The following is a 16,505-nucleotide window of genomic DNA, read 5'->3' on the forward strand; positions in this document are numbered from 1 at the left end:
ATATGGCAAACTCCATGGGTTTTACTGGTGAATCAATATTTCAGAACATGACAGTGTTTCCACATTCACTATGGAGCTCTGAATGTCCAAATGGGTCATATCTGATGATGCTGAGAAGGTCCGAAACAGTATTTTACCTGAATTATTTACATATATTGATAGGATTAGTGGATCAAAAGTTATTAAACAGTTTAGATCGATAAATGCTTTTGGTCACTCATAGTTGTTAAAGTCATTGAGGGTTGAAGATAATGTGCCCTACCACCTGCACAGGTGTGGAGACGTGTGAACACAACACAATATGAAATAGGAATTCTTACCCCACCCTCCTGAAGGGGATGCAAGAGGTATTGTTTTCGGTTCAGTTTATTTCTTTGTTTCTTTGTTTGTTAACACTCTAGCAGCAAAACTATTGGTTGAATTCATTCCAAATTGGGTTTATAGATTGCCAGTGACCCAGAATAGATGTGATTACATTTTGTGAAAAGTAGGTCAAAGTTCAAATTTTTTTTTAATGAATTTCCTTTTTTTCCCCATCTACTTATAATGAGTGAAATTTCAAATGTCTATAAAAACATCAATTTTGTTTCAATTTACTTCAAATTTGGCACATATATAGAGGCAATTGATATGCTGACATCAGCAGACGCATAAACATGTTGACATCAGCTGGATCGATGCCAAAATAAGCTACAATATGTGCGAGGGGTGGGGTTTGTTGTGCCTGGCACCACTTGTTATCTTTTTATTTAACTTTTAGTTAACCAGGAAGTACCTTGAGAATAAAATCCATTGGACAAGAAGGCTTAACAGTCTCTGCAAAATGTATAAAATTAAAAATGACCAAGATGTATAGAATAAAACACAGGTAGACAGGAGACAACATCCTAGTTAGAAATAACAATTATACCCCTCAGCTTCACAGCTCTTTATCAGAATTCTATATTAATTCAAGGAGACAAAATCACTTAAGGGCAGCATATTCTGAAGGATACTCCAAGGCTACAGAGTAGAATAAGGGAATGCTATTATACAAAGTTCTTTATAAATCCTAAGAATGTTGTATAGAAGCCATGAGAGGAGGAAGAGTTATAACAGCTGTTGATAGAAGATTACACAAGTAAGATGGGAGTTCACCCAGAAATGCTTAATAAATAAAAACATACCAATGATGTTGTCTCTACAATTGCAACGTGTGCCTGGAAATAAATTAAAAGCAAAAGAATAACTACAATATCATCTGTCTTCTGTACATACAATACTGTGCAAACACCTTTGGCCAACATCAGGTTTGTTGGTTCAGTAAAGTCCAACATAATGTATTCCCCAGTTTTCGTATTAAAATACAGTATGTGACATGTACAGTAATAAAAACAAAAATTTCAGTGAAAAAACAGCCTCTATTAACCAGAGTGGTAGTATTTAGACCATCCTTTGCACTTAACATGCCTTTAACCCTTCTGTTCAGACAGTAGGAGGTTGTGGCATTAATTTTGTGATGTTTTAACAAATGTCAGATGTTTCAAAATGTTTGTGCTTCTTCCTATCATGGATCACACTAAATTGTCAGCTCAACCTTTAGAACCCATTTAGTTGAGTTTTTTGTGTGTTCACATATTTCCTGTATTTTCTTGTTGTATCTGAAGAAGACAGAATGTGAAATAAATATGTATGTTTAGTTCAACCCTGCAGAAACAACAAACCTAGAGGTGATCTAAGACTTTTGCACATTACATCGAAAATATAGCCACACATAAGCATAAATATCCATTGTATCCATTCACTGCTTAAGACTTGATCACGTCTATGCATGTGGTGATGTCAGCATATCAATTGCCTCTATATATGAGCCAATTTTGAAGTAAATTGAAACAAAATGGATGGTTCTATACACATTCGAAATTTTGCCCATTATAAGTAAATTTTCCCAAAATGTAATGACAACTATTCTGGGTCACTGGCAATCTATGAACTCAATTTAGTAGGAAATCAACCAATAGTTTTGCTGCTACAGACATGTGACATTTTGCCCATTATAAGTAAATGGGGGGAAAAAAGGTTTTTAAAAAGTCATAAAAAATGTGAACTTTGACCTACTTTTCCCAAAATGTAACGACATCTATTCTGGGTCACTGGAAATCTATAAACCCAGTTTGGTATGAATTCAACCAGTAGTTTTGCTCCTAAAGTGTTAACAAACAAACAAACAAACAAACAAACAAACAAAATCAAAAACAATACCCCTTGCCTCCCCTTCAGTGGGTGGGGGTAATAATCCTAACAATGTCATAACGCACTGTAACATTAAAGCAGTAAGATGCATCATGTTCATGATCTCCAGTAAAAACCGTATGCTGACAACAGAGGGCACTGTGTATCCACTTATCTTCAGTTTTAGATCATGACAGCCCTTAAAACTGTATTTACATGCAGGCTTTGTCTCTTTCACTACATGGGGTCTTGGAAAGTTCATTCTGAAACACTACACTCTTGCATCATGTTTTATTTTTTACAGTAAATAGACTTTTCTGAGAGCCTGAGTCCAAAATAAAGTGGAACGATGTGCAGCAGGTTTAAAAAGTTAGATATATTATGACGCCAGTTGTCTTTTTGGTCTGTACATTAAGCCTCCTTTCCTTTTTCATCTCTATGCCTTGTAAGAGTCTGCATAATGATTTTATAAGTTTTTAACAACCCAAAGACACGCCAACAAACTCTGGAAATGATCCACCAGATGCAACAGAGAAGATCTTTTCAGGATTTATTGGTTAAATGAAACGTTACAGTAAACTTAACGACACTGTTGCCTATAAAGTTGGAATAATTTAGTTTTCAGACACTTTCCTCTTTTTCTTCCTATTTGTACCCATTAGTAATCACCTTCGATCAGGTACAACGATTACATCCTGAGACCCAGTTACACTTTATCTATTAAGAATAAATCACAGAAGAAAAGGTAAAAATATTTTATTCCAACTTCATGGGCAACAGTGTATAATATATATACGGTTATATATCATATTAATATATATAATGATATATAGTAATGTATATATGAGCTTTTAACAATGCCATATATACTTTAATCCCAAAGTCATCAAATTGTTCTTTTTCTACACAGAAATATTAACCCACGAAGACCCAAACAGCCACTGGCGACCAAAACCATCTACTGATGTCAAATGTTTAATGACTATTGATCAATTAATCCTATTAATACATGTAAATAATTGGTTTAAAATGGAGCTTGTCATCTCTTCATTGTCATCAGATATGACCCATTTGGACATTCAGAGGCTCTGTAGTTACCGTGGAAACACCATCATCTTCTACAACATTGATTCATCAGTAAAACCCATGGAGTTGGATCAATGACAGTAGATGGACACATGTTTTTGTGTTCAGTTATTGATATCTTTGCTGAAAAAGTACATTTTTCTTCAGTTTTCTCAGTTTTTGATATAATAACCCTCAACTTTAATCTGAGCTTTTATGAACATCTACATGATCAGTAAATTAAATATAGGAAAATACCTGATTTTCACTGAAAAAATGCCAAAATAAAGACGATGATATTACAATAAATGCTGATAAATCACTTAATAAAGGTTAAATAGAAAGAAAAATGCATTTGGGAACTGCCACAAAAGTACCACTGGGTCTTTATGGGTTAAATCACCCATATGATCAGTTGTATGTATTTTACCTTTACAATACAGAAATATAGACTTTGTAGACCTTATTTAGGTAAACGGGCTCACATCGGCTTTTATCCTCCTAAAAACCACACGTAGTGTCGGGTCAAACGGGCATCAGTTCACCTGCCACTCATCCGGATGCTGGATGTGTTCTGACTTGTGGTTGGTGAGGGCAGGGAGTCCCCGCCCCTCATCCAGATGTTCTCCTCTCCACTGTCTCTTCAGTCCACTGGTGTCTGTAGCAGCGTGTGGAGTCACAGGTCCACGGGAGAGTCTGGGCACAGCAACACTTTAGGTGGAAACTGTCACAGCTGTGCTTCTGCAGGCTTCCCTCCAGGTCACAGTCCATCTAATGGGTCGTGACTTGGTCCATGAGACTTCAGTCGTGCGCAGGAATTTGCCCAGTGGGATCAGTGCTGTACCTGTGCAGCCTCCGTCGCAGGGCTGATGGGGAGAGGCAGGGCTGAGTGGGATGCCAGTCCGGAGCGCTGTTGAGCACAGCCTCATTCCACGCACAGCCCACTGCTGACAGGGAGCGGTCCGTCTTCCACGACCTGTGTGAATCTGCAGGAGTCATTCCACTCATTTTTTTTCTCCTTAAAAAAAAAAAAAAAAAAAGTAAGCAACAGGAAAAGCAAACAAAAACAACCGGTTATTTTCTTCTCTTTATGATGGAATGGGGATTTAACCGGTTTCCACATGCGCCTGGAAGTGCGTAAGGTTTGCGTCCAGATTGAGAAGAACAAACTGCAGGGGCGTGTAGTTAATTGAAATCGATCCGGTGGTCTCTTCTTGAATGTGAAGCTGCAAACGTTTCTTCCTCCTCTCCTCTCCTCTCCTCCTCCCCTCCTCTCACCTCCAACATGACTTCACTGTCGGGGACCAAGGAGAGGTCTGTGAGCAGCCGGAGCAGAAAATATGGGGTAGGTGATGTATCTGTGGAGCCTGGAAGTGCATGGGCACACCTTTCCTAACCTACAGTCTAGAGCGGGCAAATGCAAAAACTTCCATCCATTCAGTTACACACAGTCAAATTTCAGTTTGTCTACTTTTCCTGTGACTGTTGATTGTTTGTTTTATAAAGCTCATACATTTGCATATTCATGCTTTGGATGCAGCAGCAGCAGAGGTAGTTGGCTTATGCATCCTCACCTTTACATCTCTACTTATCCCAGACCAGAGAGCTAAATCAGGTATTATATTCACATGTTTCCCCACCTTCCACCTATAGGCTAATTGGCGTTCATTCATAACATAGAGTCGGTTCTCAGTAAGCCCACTGAGATGACTGAGCATTTCCATCCATCAGCCTATTCATTGCTGCCTTATTATAGCTCTTGTGAGGGATAACATTAGCGTTAGTGCCCAGCCTCTCCTACTACCACCACATTAATGGGTTTTTGCTCTTTGACTGCTTTTATCCAGCCACAGAAAACCTATTTTAAACTCTTTGGTGGCTCATCTGATGTTCTCACATAGCTGTCTAGTCTTGCCTGTTCAGACTGGTTTTGTCTATAGGGAAAATAAATGTTGATATTAGTTCATTTCTGTTTCATCAGTATGGACTGTGTTGACCTTCTCTCTAATCTCTAATCTGTCCAGTGGATAGTCGTGTGTAAATGCCACTGTTAATAGTATCATAAAACCTAGTCTAATACCTCTACAGGGTGTTTAGTTGAAAGTTTCCTTCACTGTTTTCAGTTTCAATGCAACCTGTTGTGAACAGTGTCTGCACAGTGTCTTTTTTCACCGTGCACACAGTGATATGACTTAGACATTTTTGGAGTTACAACAGTTGATCGACCTGTTGAACAAATTAATCAATTTACCTGTTTGTTTTTAGGTAAAAAAGTTAAAATGATCTGATTCTTGCTCTTAAGTTTGAATGTGTTCTGGTTTCTTCACTTCTCTATCCCAGTATAAAAGTCATAATCAGCTATTGATAATCAATTAGTTAATTGGTTTAAAGTAATTTTTTAAAGAAAAAAGCCTGTATTCTCTGATTCTAGCTATGTAAATTTGAGTATTTGGTGGTTCCTTACTTCTCTGTGGGTTGCCAGACAAATGGTACCATTTTGGGGTATTTCATAGACTAAACAGCTGATCGATTAATTAAGAAAATAATTTACAAACTAGAAGCACTCGGAGAGCGCAGACCTCCGCCAAGGCTGATCAGTGCCCCCCCCCCCGTGGGCCCCCCCACGCCAAGGAGGTTATGTTTTTGCCAGGGTTTGTTTGTTTGTCTGTCTGTCTGTTTGTCTGTCAGTTAGTGTGCAACATAACTCAAAAAGTTATGGACAGATTTTGATGAAATTTTCAGGGTTTGTTGGAAATGGGCCCCCCCGTGGGCCCCCCCACCCCCAATCACCACCAAAATTTAATCATTTCTTCCTTATCCCATTTCCAACAAACCCTGAAAATTTCATCAAAATCTGTCCATAACTTTTTGAGTTATGTTGCATACACCTGGACAGACAAACAGACAGACAGACAAACAAACAAACCCTGGCAAAAACATAACCTCCTTGGCGGAGGTAATTAACTGGCAGTGAAAATTATTGTGAGCTGCACTCATAGCAAACACTTGACATCTCATAGCAGAAAACATAGGTATATCTAATAACTACATATATTAATTAATATATTAATTACAGTAATCATAGTTATTTACAGTATGTTTGGTATCTTGTGTTTTTGCCAGTGAGCCAAAAGCAAGACCCTGAAAGTATAATACTACTTATCTTTCTTTTCTGTTAAAATATACCAGGAAGAGCAACATGTCAAGCTTTCTTCTCTTATTTCTCACATTCAGATGCCTGACACTTCCCCAACCAAATCTGCTTCCTTTTTCCCGGAAACATGGTATCGAAAGGCGTACGATGAAACCTCTCGTTCCAGCACGCGCCCTGCACCGGAGGGTGCTGGTTCCATGCCGAGCTCCACAGGCACCCCATCCCCAGGCTCAGGAATCTCTTCTCCAGGGTCTTTCTCTGGATCACCAGGGACCATCTCACCAGGGATTGGGACAGGGTCTCCAGGATCTCTTGGTGGCTCCCCTGGTTTTGGAACTGGGTCTCCAGCCTCAGGCAGTGGAAGTTCCCCTGGAAGTGAAAGAGTTATATGGTGTGAGAACTGCAACGCCCGGCTGGCAGAGCTGAAAAGACAAGCACTGAAACTGCTCATCCCTGGGCCTTACTCCAGCAAGGTAAAAAGCAGAATTATTTTCTTTCTATCCAATCTCATGGTAGGAATGGTTGATTTCTTTTTCCTTTTGGTGGTGGTGTGAGTATGTGAGCTGTAGTAGCCTCCTGAAATTTCTTGTGCCTTTATTAACTCTGGCATTTGGGCATTTGACACTCATTAACTCAGTTGCCCATGAAAGATTGAGCTCCTCATCAGCCACTTGCTTATTGTGTTGCTGTGTTATCACAGAGTTATTGTTGTCATAAATCATATGGATCCAGTAATTTATCCAACCCTCATTTGTCCTGCTGTGGAAAAGAGCACAGACCAAACATCCACTGGGATTAGGGTTTACTCTCCAAGTGTGAGAATAATTGAATTGGAAACTATTAATCAATAACAGATGGGATGCCAAAAACAAAATGATAAACACATTGAAGACTATTTTGACTTTTCTCTGACTGATGGATCATGCAACAGGAATCAATGAACACACTGAGATTTGTATTGCATTTCTACTTTAGAAGGAATTAGCATGATAGATTCCTGAAAAGATATCGATCACCTAAAACACATATTAGTCCATATAGATTGCTATCATTTTCTCTTTTTTTTTGGACAGGTAAGGTCTTTGTACTCTAGGTAATCCATGTAATCAATTGTAATTCTATTAGTACAAGGATTCTGAAGGCAGATCATGAACCCCAGAGAGTATTTGGAGCCATTTGTGATATGGGATCAAGTAAGGATTTGTTATAGAATTCTAATGTGCAGAATAGAAGGCATAAATGAATATTCCTCTGTCTCTTTATATATGACTAATTATTATGAGAAACCTGCATTAACAACTGATGTTTAAACAACAGGAGGCCACCATTTGGTGTTAATAAAAAAAACTGCTCCATTAACCAGAGCAGGCTTTTTTACTTAGTGTGGGTAAAATTAAAATGATCACAACGACCATAAAACATTTGGTTTGAACATTGTTTTTTTACACACAGAAAAGGTTTATAAAAAGCAAATCTTGGCAGGGTGCACATTAGTTAAACATGTGGCCTCTAGCTACAATGTTCTTCTGTTGGAGTTGACTGGATTAGTTATGAATACAGTGGGGTCACACTTCAGACGTTGAGTTAATTAGTAACAAATATGCACAGAGTTTTTACATCATGGAGCCTATAAAGTGCAGCCAGCGAGGGGGAGTTGGATTTAAGACTACAGTAGAGACTTTGTGGAGTCTTTCTGTACAGACAGAGAGGAGCGATAATGAGATCTAGCACAAGAACATGACATTTGAAAATTGTAGGGAACAGTGAGGGTTAATAGGGATAGTCAGTGGGCAGGTCGCTAATTAAAATGTTTTTCTTGAGGTTGGGTTTATTTCAGCCTCATTAAAGCGTCCCCTTTGTGGTTACCTTTATTATGAGAAGGAATATAGCACACAGCATAGACCATATTGTATGTTTTTGTGGTTTTATCCACTTGCTTGATTGTGCCATAGAAGATATGATGGAAGCCAGAGTAGGACTCAGCAGGGCTGTGGACAGGAGTGTGTAAACCATGTATGCATGTAAACAGGGTGGGGAAGCAAAATTTACAATATTTTGAGGCAGGGATTGAAAGACAGTGTATGACCAATTAGTTTATTGAAAGTCATGAGAATTTATTTGCCACAAGAAAATTTACATAATAAAAAATGTTTTTATTCTATGTGTCCTCCTTCTTTCTCAATAACTGCCTTCACACGCTTCCTGAAACTTGCGCAAGTGTTCCTCAAATATTCGGGTGACAACTTCTCCCATTCTTCTTTAATAGTATCTTCCAGACTTTCTCGTAATAGTTTTGCTCATAGTCATTCTCTTCTTTACATTATAAACAGTCTTTATGGACACTCCAACTATTTTTGAAATCTCCTTTGGTGTGGCGAGTGCACTCAGCAAATCACACACTCTTTGACATTTGCTTTCCTGATTACTCATACGGGCAAAAGTTTCTGAAAAGGTATGGATAATAGTGTTAGGTATGATTATGACATCAATATATGTTTGGTTTCAAAACAATTGACGTAGTGCCTGCTGAGAAAAAACAACTAAATGTTCATTGTAAATTTTGCTTCCCCACCCTGTATGTGCAGCTCATTGGTTATTTTCATACTAATTTCACAGTTGAAAGAGTGGACATGTGAGTCTGAGTTGAGTTAAAATGTATTGTTTTTTGTCAGCGGTTGAGATATATTTTCCTCTTCAGATCTTGTTTGTTAATCTTGTGTGTCTATTGACCCAGCATCAGTATTATAGACCCAAAGGAGATTAACTTATTGCATTAATCAATCACTTTACTGTTTGTAATTATAGCTCTAGTGAAAGCAAAATTTAGGAATAACGTTCAGGATTCCAGTGCAGTAATGACTGCATTCATGCTTTATGTGCATACAGTAGATGAAACAAGAGCACCCCAGAGGTATTAGAATGAATCATAAAATAATATAGCAGAAATATAGATATTTATTTAATTTTACTATTAGTCTTTGAACTGACCTACAGTGGATTTTAAAGGCAGATATAATAAATAAAGTTTGGAGGAGGAAGAATTTTACAGCCAATTGACTGACCATTGTCATCGCGTCTCTCTCTCCATGAACGTCCACACTGAAAATGCTTTACATGTATATGTCTGACATGTTTGATATTTACCTTTGGAGCTTTTTTCCTGCTAAAGTCGTTGTTTCCAGTTTGGAAGCCTAAACATTCAGTACTGGCCACTATTGATGCCAACTAATACAGTAAAAAAAATACTGATATGAGTGCATAAGTTGTTTTATTTTTTTTATTTTGGGGTATTGACTAGTTTTAGTTAAGTGTTAATTCAGTTTTGGTCTTAATTGGAGATTTTCAGGTGAGAAAAGCATTTATAGAAGCTGATAAGGAGGGTAATCAATCACCTGACACAAAATAGAATTAATAGAGCCACTTTTTATTTAAAGGAGAAAACGATTTTCTTCTCGCATAACATTAACATTAATATTAACATTTGGCCAAACTGAGCTGATCTGACAGGTGATTCTATTTCAATGCATTGTTCATTTTGGTTTTTATTTATCTCTGCTGCCAGTTAACAAAATATTTTTTTTCATGACACGTTTTACCTTTATTCTTGTTATTGTTAACTTCAAGAATCCACATTTCAACAGCAGCAAAAGCAAACTGTGTTCCCAAAAAATGCCTCTAGAGTCTTTATAAAAGCATTTAGCAGTATTGCCCTGTGCTTTTAACAAGCCAGTGAGGACTCCATGGCTGCTTTTCTTTCTTTAAGTGTAGCTTTTACCTCAGACTCATGTTACAAGTGTGACTTGACCTGCGCAGGTGTTCTGTGTCAGGGAAAAGCTGAACAAACGTCCTTACTGAAGCAATGTGACCTAATAATTCTTCTCCTTCACCAAATGTGCTGGAGCAGCAGTTCATTTTAGTTGTAAGTGTCTGTGTGTATGTAATGCCTCTTGGTGTGCTGTCAGCATGAGACTCCATGTTATTCCCTCAGGATGCTGGGACATATGTGACCCCACACAGCCAGAGTAAAAAGATATGCCCCCCCTCACACAAATCTGAACTATGTATACCTGTCTGATATTAATACAAGGTGGGTCATGCTTGGCTCATGCTAGACACCATCACACATACATGCACTCTAACATTCAAGTGCACAAACACACACTCCCATAGACACACTTTCTCACACAGCACAGGGCAGGTAATGCTAACGATGACCTTCAGCGGTCTCAGTGTTGAATATTTGGCTGTCTCAATGTCTGCAGGGCTGTGTTTGTGTGTGTTTCCTGTGTTTATGTATGCACAAAACACTGCCACACACACATCGTCATGCTAAAACCCCTTAAGTTGTAAATGAGCACACACATGCATGCACTAAAACACTGCTAATTTACAAAGTGGAATTATTTATTAAAAGTACATTATGCTGTTCAGATAAAGTACCTCTTTTTTCACCACAAGTACAGTCTCTAGTGGTTGTGAGTGGATATAGACATTCAGAGATTGAAGGGAAGATAAAAATTAAAGCTGCTATAACTTACATTTTTCTTCTTAAATAGCACTCAACACATTTTAGGTCATTTCACTCATGTGCTGCTGCTCAATCGGTTGGATAAAGGAAGGACAGACAAGGAGGCAGGCAGGTCATGTGCTGGGGGGCAAAAAAAAAAGGTTTACATACACACACAAACACACACACACACACACACACACACACACACACACACACACACACACACACACACACACACACACACACACACACACACAACTTGTAACCACAGGTCTCAAAAGCACATCTGGCTACACAGCTGTACTCATTTAAGGCCTGTGTCTCTACTCTGCTGGTGTGTGTATATGTGTGTGTGTGTGTGTGTGTATACATATATATATATATATATATATATATATATATATATATATATATATATATATATATATTTTGCTGTGTCTCTGTGTATGTGAGCACACATGTATTCATCCGTTATATCCACGCCCATATGGATGGAGGCTGATCTGTTTTTGGTTGGTCCAGTTCAGCTCCCAAAAGTGGGTCACTGTGTGTGTGTTTGTGTGGGCATGTATTACTCACATTATGGGGACAAAAATCTGTTGCCACTATCACTTGTGGGGACAAAGTTCAGTTCCCAATAACATTAGAGGGTCAAGACTTGGTTTGCGGTTATCTTTATGGCAGGGGTTATGTTTAGTCAAGCCAAGGTTAAAGTTAAGGTTAAGTTAAGTACCCAGGAACTTAACAGAAGTCACTGTAATGTCCCTTAAACACAAAGAAACATAACATAAATGTGTGTGTGAATGCTGCAGAGGTGTCTGTTTCAGATCAGCTGAAAGTCAAAACCATCCATGTTTATAAAGGGAAATATATACACTTCAACATCAGATGTAGAAATAAAGCCAAAAAAGGAAATGTTCATGAATGTATTCCTTCCCGCAGGCCTCATAGTTGAAACTTGCAATTCATTGAGTTGACTGTCATTCCTGCAGTTTTAGTAAATTTACACATGTAATTTACATCACAGTCTATTTGAGTTGTCTCTGTTTTGTATCAGAGCACATGCACTTAAAATGTTTATGTTACCAGGCCCATTTATGTGACTGTCTAGATGTGGTCATAGATTAAACAGCTGTCTGCAGCCTCCACCGTGAGCCAGATAGACGTGACACAAAGAAAGGGTTTTGTACAGATCACTTACAAATATGACTTTATAGATGAATCAATAGCAAATCATAAACTACAGCTACAAATACATACTGATGTGAGTGTCTTTGCACAAATACAGCAAATAATAAATTATAGAAAAAACTATGTGGATTAAGATATAATAAAACCCATCCGTCTGTCCGTCCATCTGTCCGTCCATCTGTCCTTCCATCCATCCATCCATCCATCCATCCATCCATCCATCCATCCATCCATCCATCCATCCATCCATCTATCCATTTCCTAAACTGCTTAGTCCTTGTGAGGCTGAGGGGGGTGTCAGAGCCTGTCCCAGGTACCATTGGGCGATGTGTCACCAGGGCAATATACAGTAATTAAATACTCTTTTAAAAACTAACACTCATTTATATATCAGTATAGAATATGTCATAATGATTAATTTCCAGGATTCCTGCTCAACCTCTGGTAGGTTGTTTGTAGCTGTTTATTGCACTGGTCAACAATGATTTTGCTACAGGGAGAAAAATACTTGATCTTACCTGAATCAGGTACACTGATTCCAAACCAAAATCAGAATTTGTCCAGTACATCAGGGTTTTGAGACAAGTCAGTGTGTATGAACTGAGACTAGAGTCTGTTCTGGTCGAATGGAGTCCTGTGAGAGAAGTGGCTTAGTTAACTGAATAAACAACTATTTTGTGAAAAGTGTTCTAACCGGTACCAGAACAATCAGATGACCTCTATGATGATCTTTAACATCAAAACCAAAGATAAAAATAGCCAAACATGTTACTAATATCTTCCAGTAGAGCTGAGAAATCCACTCTTCTGAACCACAAGACCAACCGTCATAAACATTTGGAGAAGGTTTGATCATGTCAGGGATCTCATAACTTTGGTTTGCAGCTAATTAGCCAAAGGTTAACCATTCTGTTTTCATCTACAGTTAAACCAGACTGACTGGAATCTTTTGTCACATGTCTTTGGCTCAGCCCTGTAGAATTAATTTGCTCATACCTTATAATTCATTTATGCAAGTAGTGTAAAATTTTCAACTAAAGAGCCCCAAATTATGATCAACTAGATGACATGATGAAAGCATATGAATGGATGAGTTTCAGAATATCACTCAGATTCATGTCTGTAACTCACAACTTCATTTTTTTGCCATCCACAGTGGGTGATGTAAATGATGAGCATGATGAATGATTTCATCAAAATATCTCTTGATGAAACGGGAGCTTTACCCCAAACTTGATAGTGATTACTGTTGGTTATTAAATTGAGAAACTGTACAACAGTGCACACACAGAGTTTCTGGAACATTCTTGAACAATTGTGAGCTAAGGTGATGGCTCTTATACATTCATCATACTTGATGTTCATAACTATAAGCAAACTATGACCAATTTAGCACATATTATCTTCATTTCATGAATACACATCAGAAGGCATTGGCACAAGATTGAAAAATTAGTGATTTACATGCTCACTTGACTCAAAATCATGATGTGCTGATTTCAGATTTGGAGTCTGACTTAGTCATGAACATTATTTTATAGTATGTCATGTATTATGTCAACAACCCATTCAATAAATATAGATTTTACATATGGGAATTTACAGTCTGTTTGATATTGTGTGCAATGCAAGGACATCTTTTTAATTAGACCCAAATTGCCCCTGATAGTATTAACTCTAATGATTCCTTGCTACTGTAAATCATTTCGATACTGAACATAGCCTGAAAGTGTTTTAATGACTCCAACTAGCTGAACAAAGTTCAGAGTGACAGTACTGATGGGGTTTTTTTTTGTTTTAAATGGTTTTCCAACTCACAGAATAACTGGGGCTAATACTTAAATACATCAGTCTCTACTGACTGCAGTCTCAAGGTAATTGCATCTAAAACCAGTAATTTGTCTATAATCAGGGTTACTTATCAGCACTATTGAAAAATAAGGTGGAGTACTACACCTCAGCAGACTGTTGTCAAAGGGATGTATTTCTCCACACTGTTAGCTAGCTAGCTATCCTGCAATAACAGAGTCCCATAACACTACAGAAGCAGGCCTCCGGTAACCACGGCAGCTGGTGTTGCCACGGCAGCGCCTTGTGACAGATGTGAGCCGCATACATATCTCCATCAGTGTTAATGGGCTCCTCATAGCTGTGTGCATGTAGGTGAGAGACAGAGAGAGGGTGAAAATATGAGTTTAGGTGGATAATAGTGTGCCTTACTGTGCATGTATTTTTGGCAAAACTGAAAGAGTGTATAAAGAATTAGTGTAACAGTGTGTGTGTGTGTGTGTGTGTGAGAGAGAGGGAGGGAGGGAGGGAGGGAGGGAGGGAGGGAGGGAGAGAGAGAGAGAGAGAGAGAGAGAGAGAGAGAGAGAGAGAGAGAGAGAGAGAGAGAGAGAGAGAGAGAGCAATCATTGCCTTCTAATGCCTTTCAGGTGTGAAAGACATTACCATATAAAGAGGCAGCATCATCAATAACAGCAAGACTGTGTGGTTGGATGGATGTGTGAGTGGAGGAAGGGATGCTGATGCAGGCTGAATTGAAGAGCTTCTCACTTGGTTTATGTGTTTATGTCAATTTGACCAGCCCCCAAGAGCACACATATGTCAAATCAGGTTCTAGTATTACTTACTATATCTACTAAATTCCCTCTCTATCTATCAGTTAAGTTGTGTATTTGATAACATTTTATACCCAAAGTAATACATTTCAGAGAGCATAAGTGGAATATATCTTCAATCATACGGCCCGAATAATGTTTTTTAGTCCCAAAAAAAGTAACTGTTTGCATATCATTAACCTTATAACATAATTGCCTTAGTCATATTTTTGGCCAAATTGTGATACCTGCATGAAATAAAGCAGCAGTGTTAGGAGAGTAAAGTTTTGCAGATACTACAGTGTGGCCAAAAATATGATTTAGGCAATTATGCCATGATGCTAACAATATGATAAACCTGTAGCTGGCATGTACGCTAGTCCTTCAATAAACAGTTGGAGAATTAAAGAGTATGGAGTCTGGGTATATGTGTTGTTGGAGTCAGCCTGTCCTGACTCAGAGTGCTGTTTCCTGTACAGTAATGCCTAATGTCATGAAACACAGATGCCTCAAGATAACAATGACTTCCCCTCTATACTCCCTCCAGTCATCTACACAGCCATCTAATCTCAATTCATGCTGGAATAAAATCACATGTATACAAGGTAGAACGTCCATGTTATTCCAGAGACAAAAAGGATTTTCTTTTCTCTCTTCCTTGTCTCATTTATTAACTTTTTGCTCCCATTCTTTTGTCTTGTTATCAGTTTTGCATGCCTAAATACTGTCATGTGGAGACTAGAGATGAGCAACCTAGACACACACAATTTTGCAAGATTAGTCTCTGGAGGTAGAACGGAAATGAGAGAAGCAGAGGTTTAAAGAAGGCAAGGGAAGGAAAATGAGAAACAGAGGGGGCATTGGCAAGCTAGAGCCGAGAAAGAACACCATTTTCTTAATAGTGTTATCATTGTCATTACACCCACTGACCCAGAGCAGACACACTTAATTAGACTAACTACACCAGCCACAAGGCTGCAATAACCAACTGTTTATAAGCTGCCTATGAAGAACAAGAAAACTACAAAGCCTTGCTGTATCCAATAGACAACAACAAATGACTGATGGGTTTGTCAGTGTGCATTACTTATACATTTGGATACTATCATACACAAAAATACAAAATCTAAGACTGCGCAATAAATGTGTTAACTCACAACTACCAAAGTATAGTGGGTACCATTAACAGCTCATTATAGAGGACAGATATTTTTTCAAGTCCTTGTGGAGTAATCTACCACAAAATTATTTCCTTCATTTTCATCATGTGAATATTTTGTGGTCTTTGTTTCAGTCAAGAATCCTTATTATCACCTCCAGTCTGTTCAGTCTACCTTCCAGCTGAGCCAAACAAGTAACATAATGTACAGTATGAAGAGGTCACTAAAACTGTAATAAAGGGAAAACTATGTTCCAGTTTATGGCACCGTTGCATACTTTACAGACACTAAGACCAAAACAAACATAACCTGAGCCCCTGCACATTGAAAATGCATACAACAAAGGGCAAAACACATGCATGAATGCACAACCAAAATAGTTTTGATTCAGAGGCAACTCTTAACAACCCACCACATAGCAGTGGGTGCACGTACACAGCTATGGATGCATATAAATATCAAGGTGCCCTGAGGGTCAGAATAAAATACTTGCAAATTGAAAAAAAGCACAAACTCATATGTGTACAGTACCAGTAACACATTACATACACCACTGCATTATGGTGAAAGTGTCATCACCACCTGCTGTCATCAAGTCCTTAGCTGCCATGGCA

General features: G+C 38.3%; 1 protein-coding gene across 1 annotated transcript in view; it reads left to right on the forward strand.

Moving 5' to 3' along the window:
- The first annotated feature begins 3,942 nt into the window (after nucleotides 1-3,942).
- Nucleotides 3,943-16,505, forward strand: part of kif26ba (kinesin family member 26Ba) — a 103,572-nt gene continuing 91,009 nt past the window's right edge. The window contains exons 1-2 of the mRNA XM_030130322.1: nucleotides 3,943-4,621; nucleotides 6,511-6,903. Of these exons, the coding sequence (XP_029986182.1) occupies nucleotides 4,562-4,621; nucleotides 6,511-6,903 (453 nt within the window). The 5' untranslated portion in view covers nucleotides 3,943-4,561. The remainder of the gene's footprint in view (nucleotides 4,622-6,510; nucleotides 6,904-16,505) is intronic.

This window comes from Sphaeramia orbicularis, chromosome 3, assembly GCF_902148855.1.
Source record: "Sphaeramia orbicularis chromosome 3, fSphaOr1.1, whole genome shotgun sequence".
NCBI lineage: Eukaryota > Metazoa > Chordata > Actinopteri > Kurtiformes > Apogonidae > Sphaeramia > Sphaeramia orbicularis.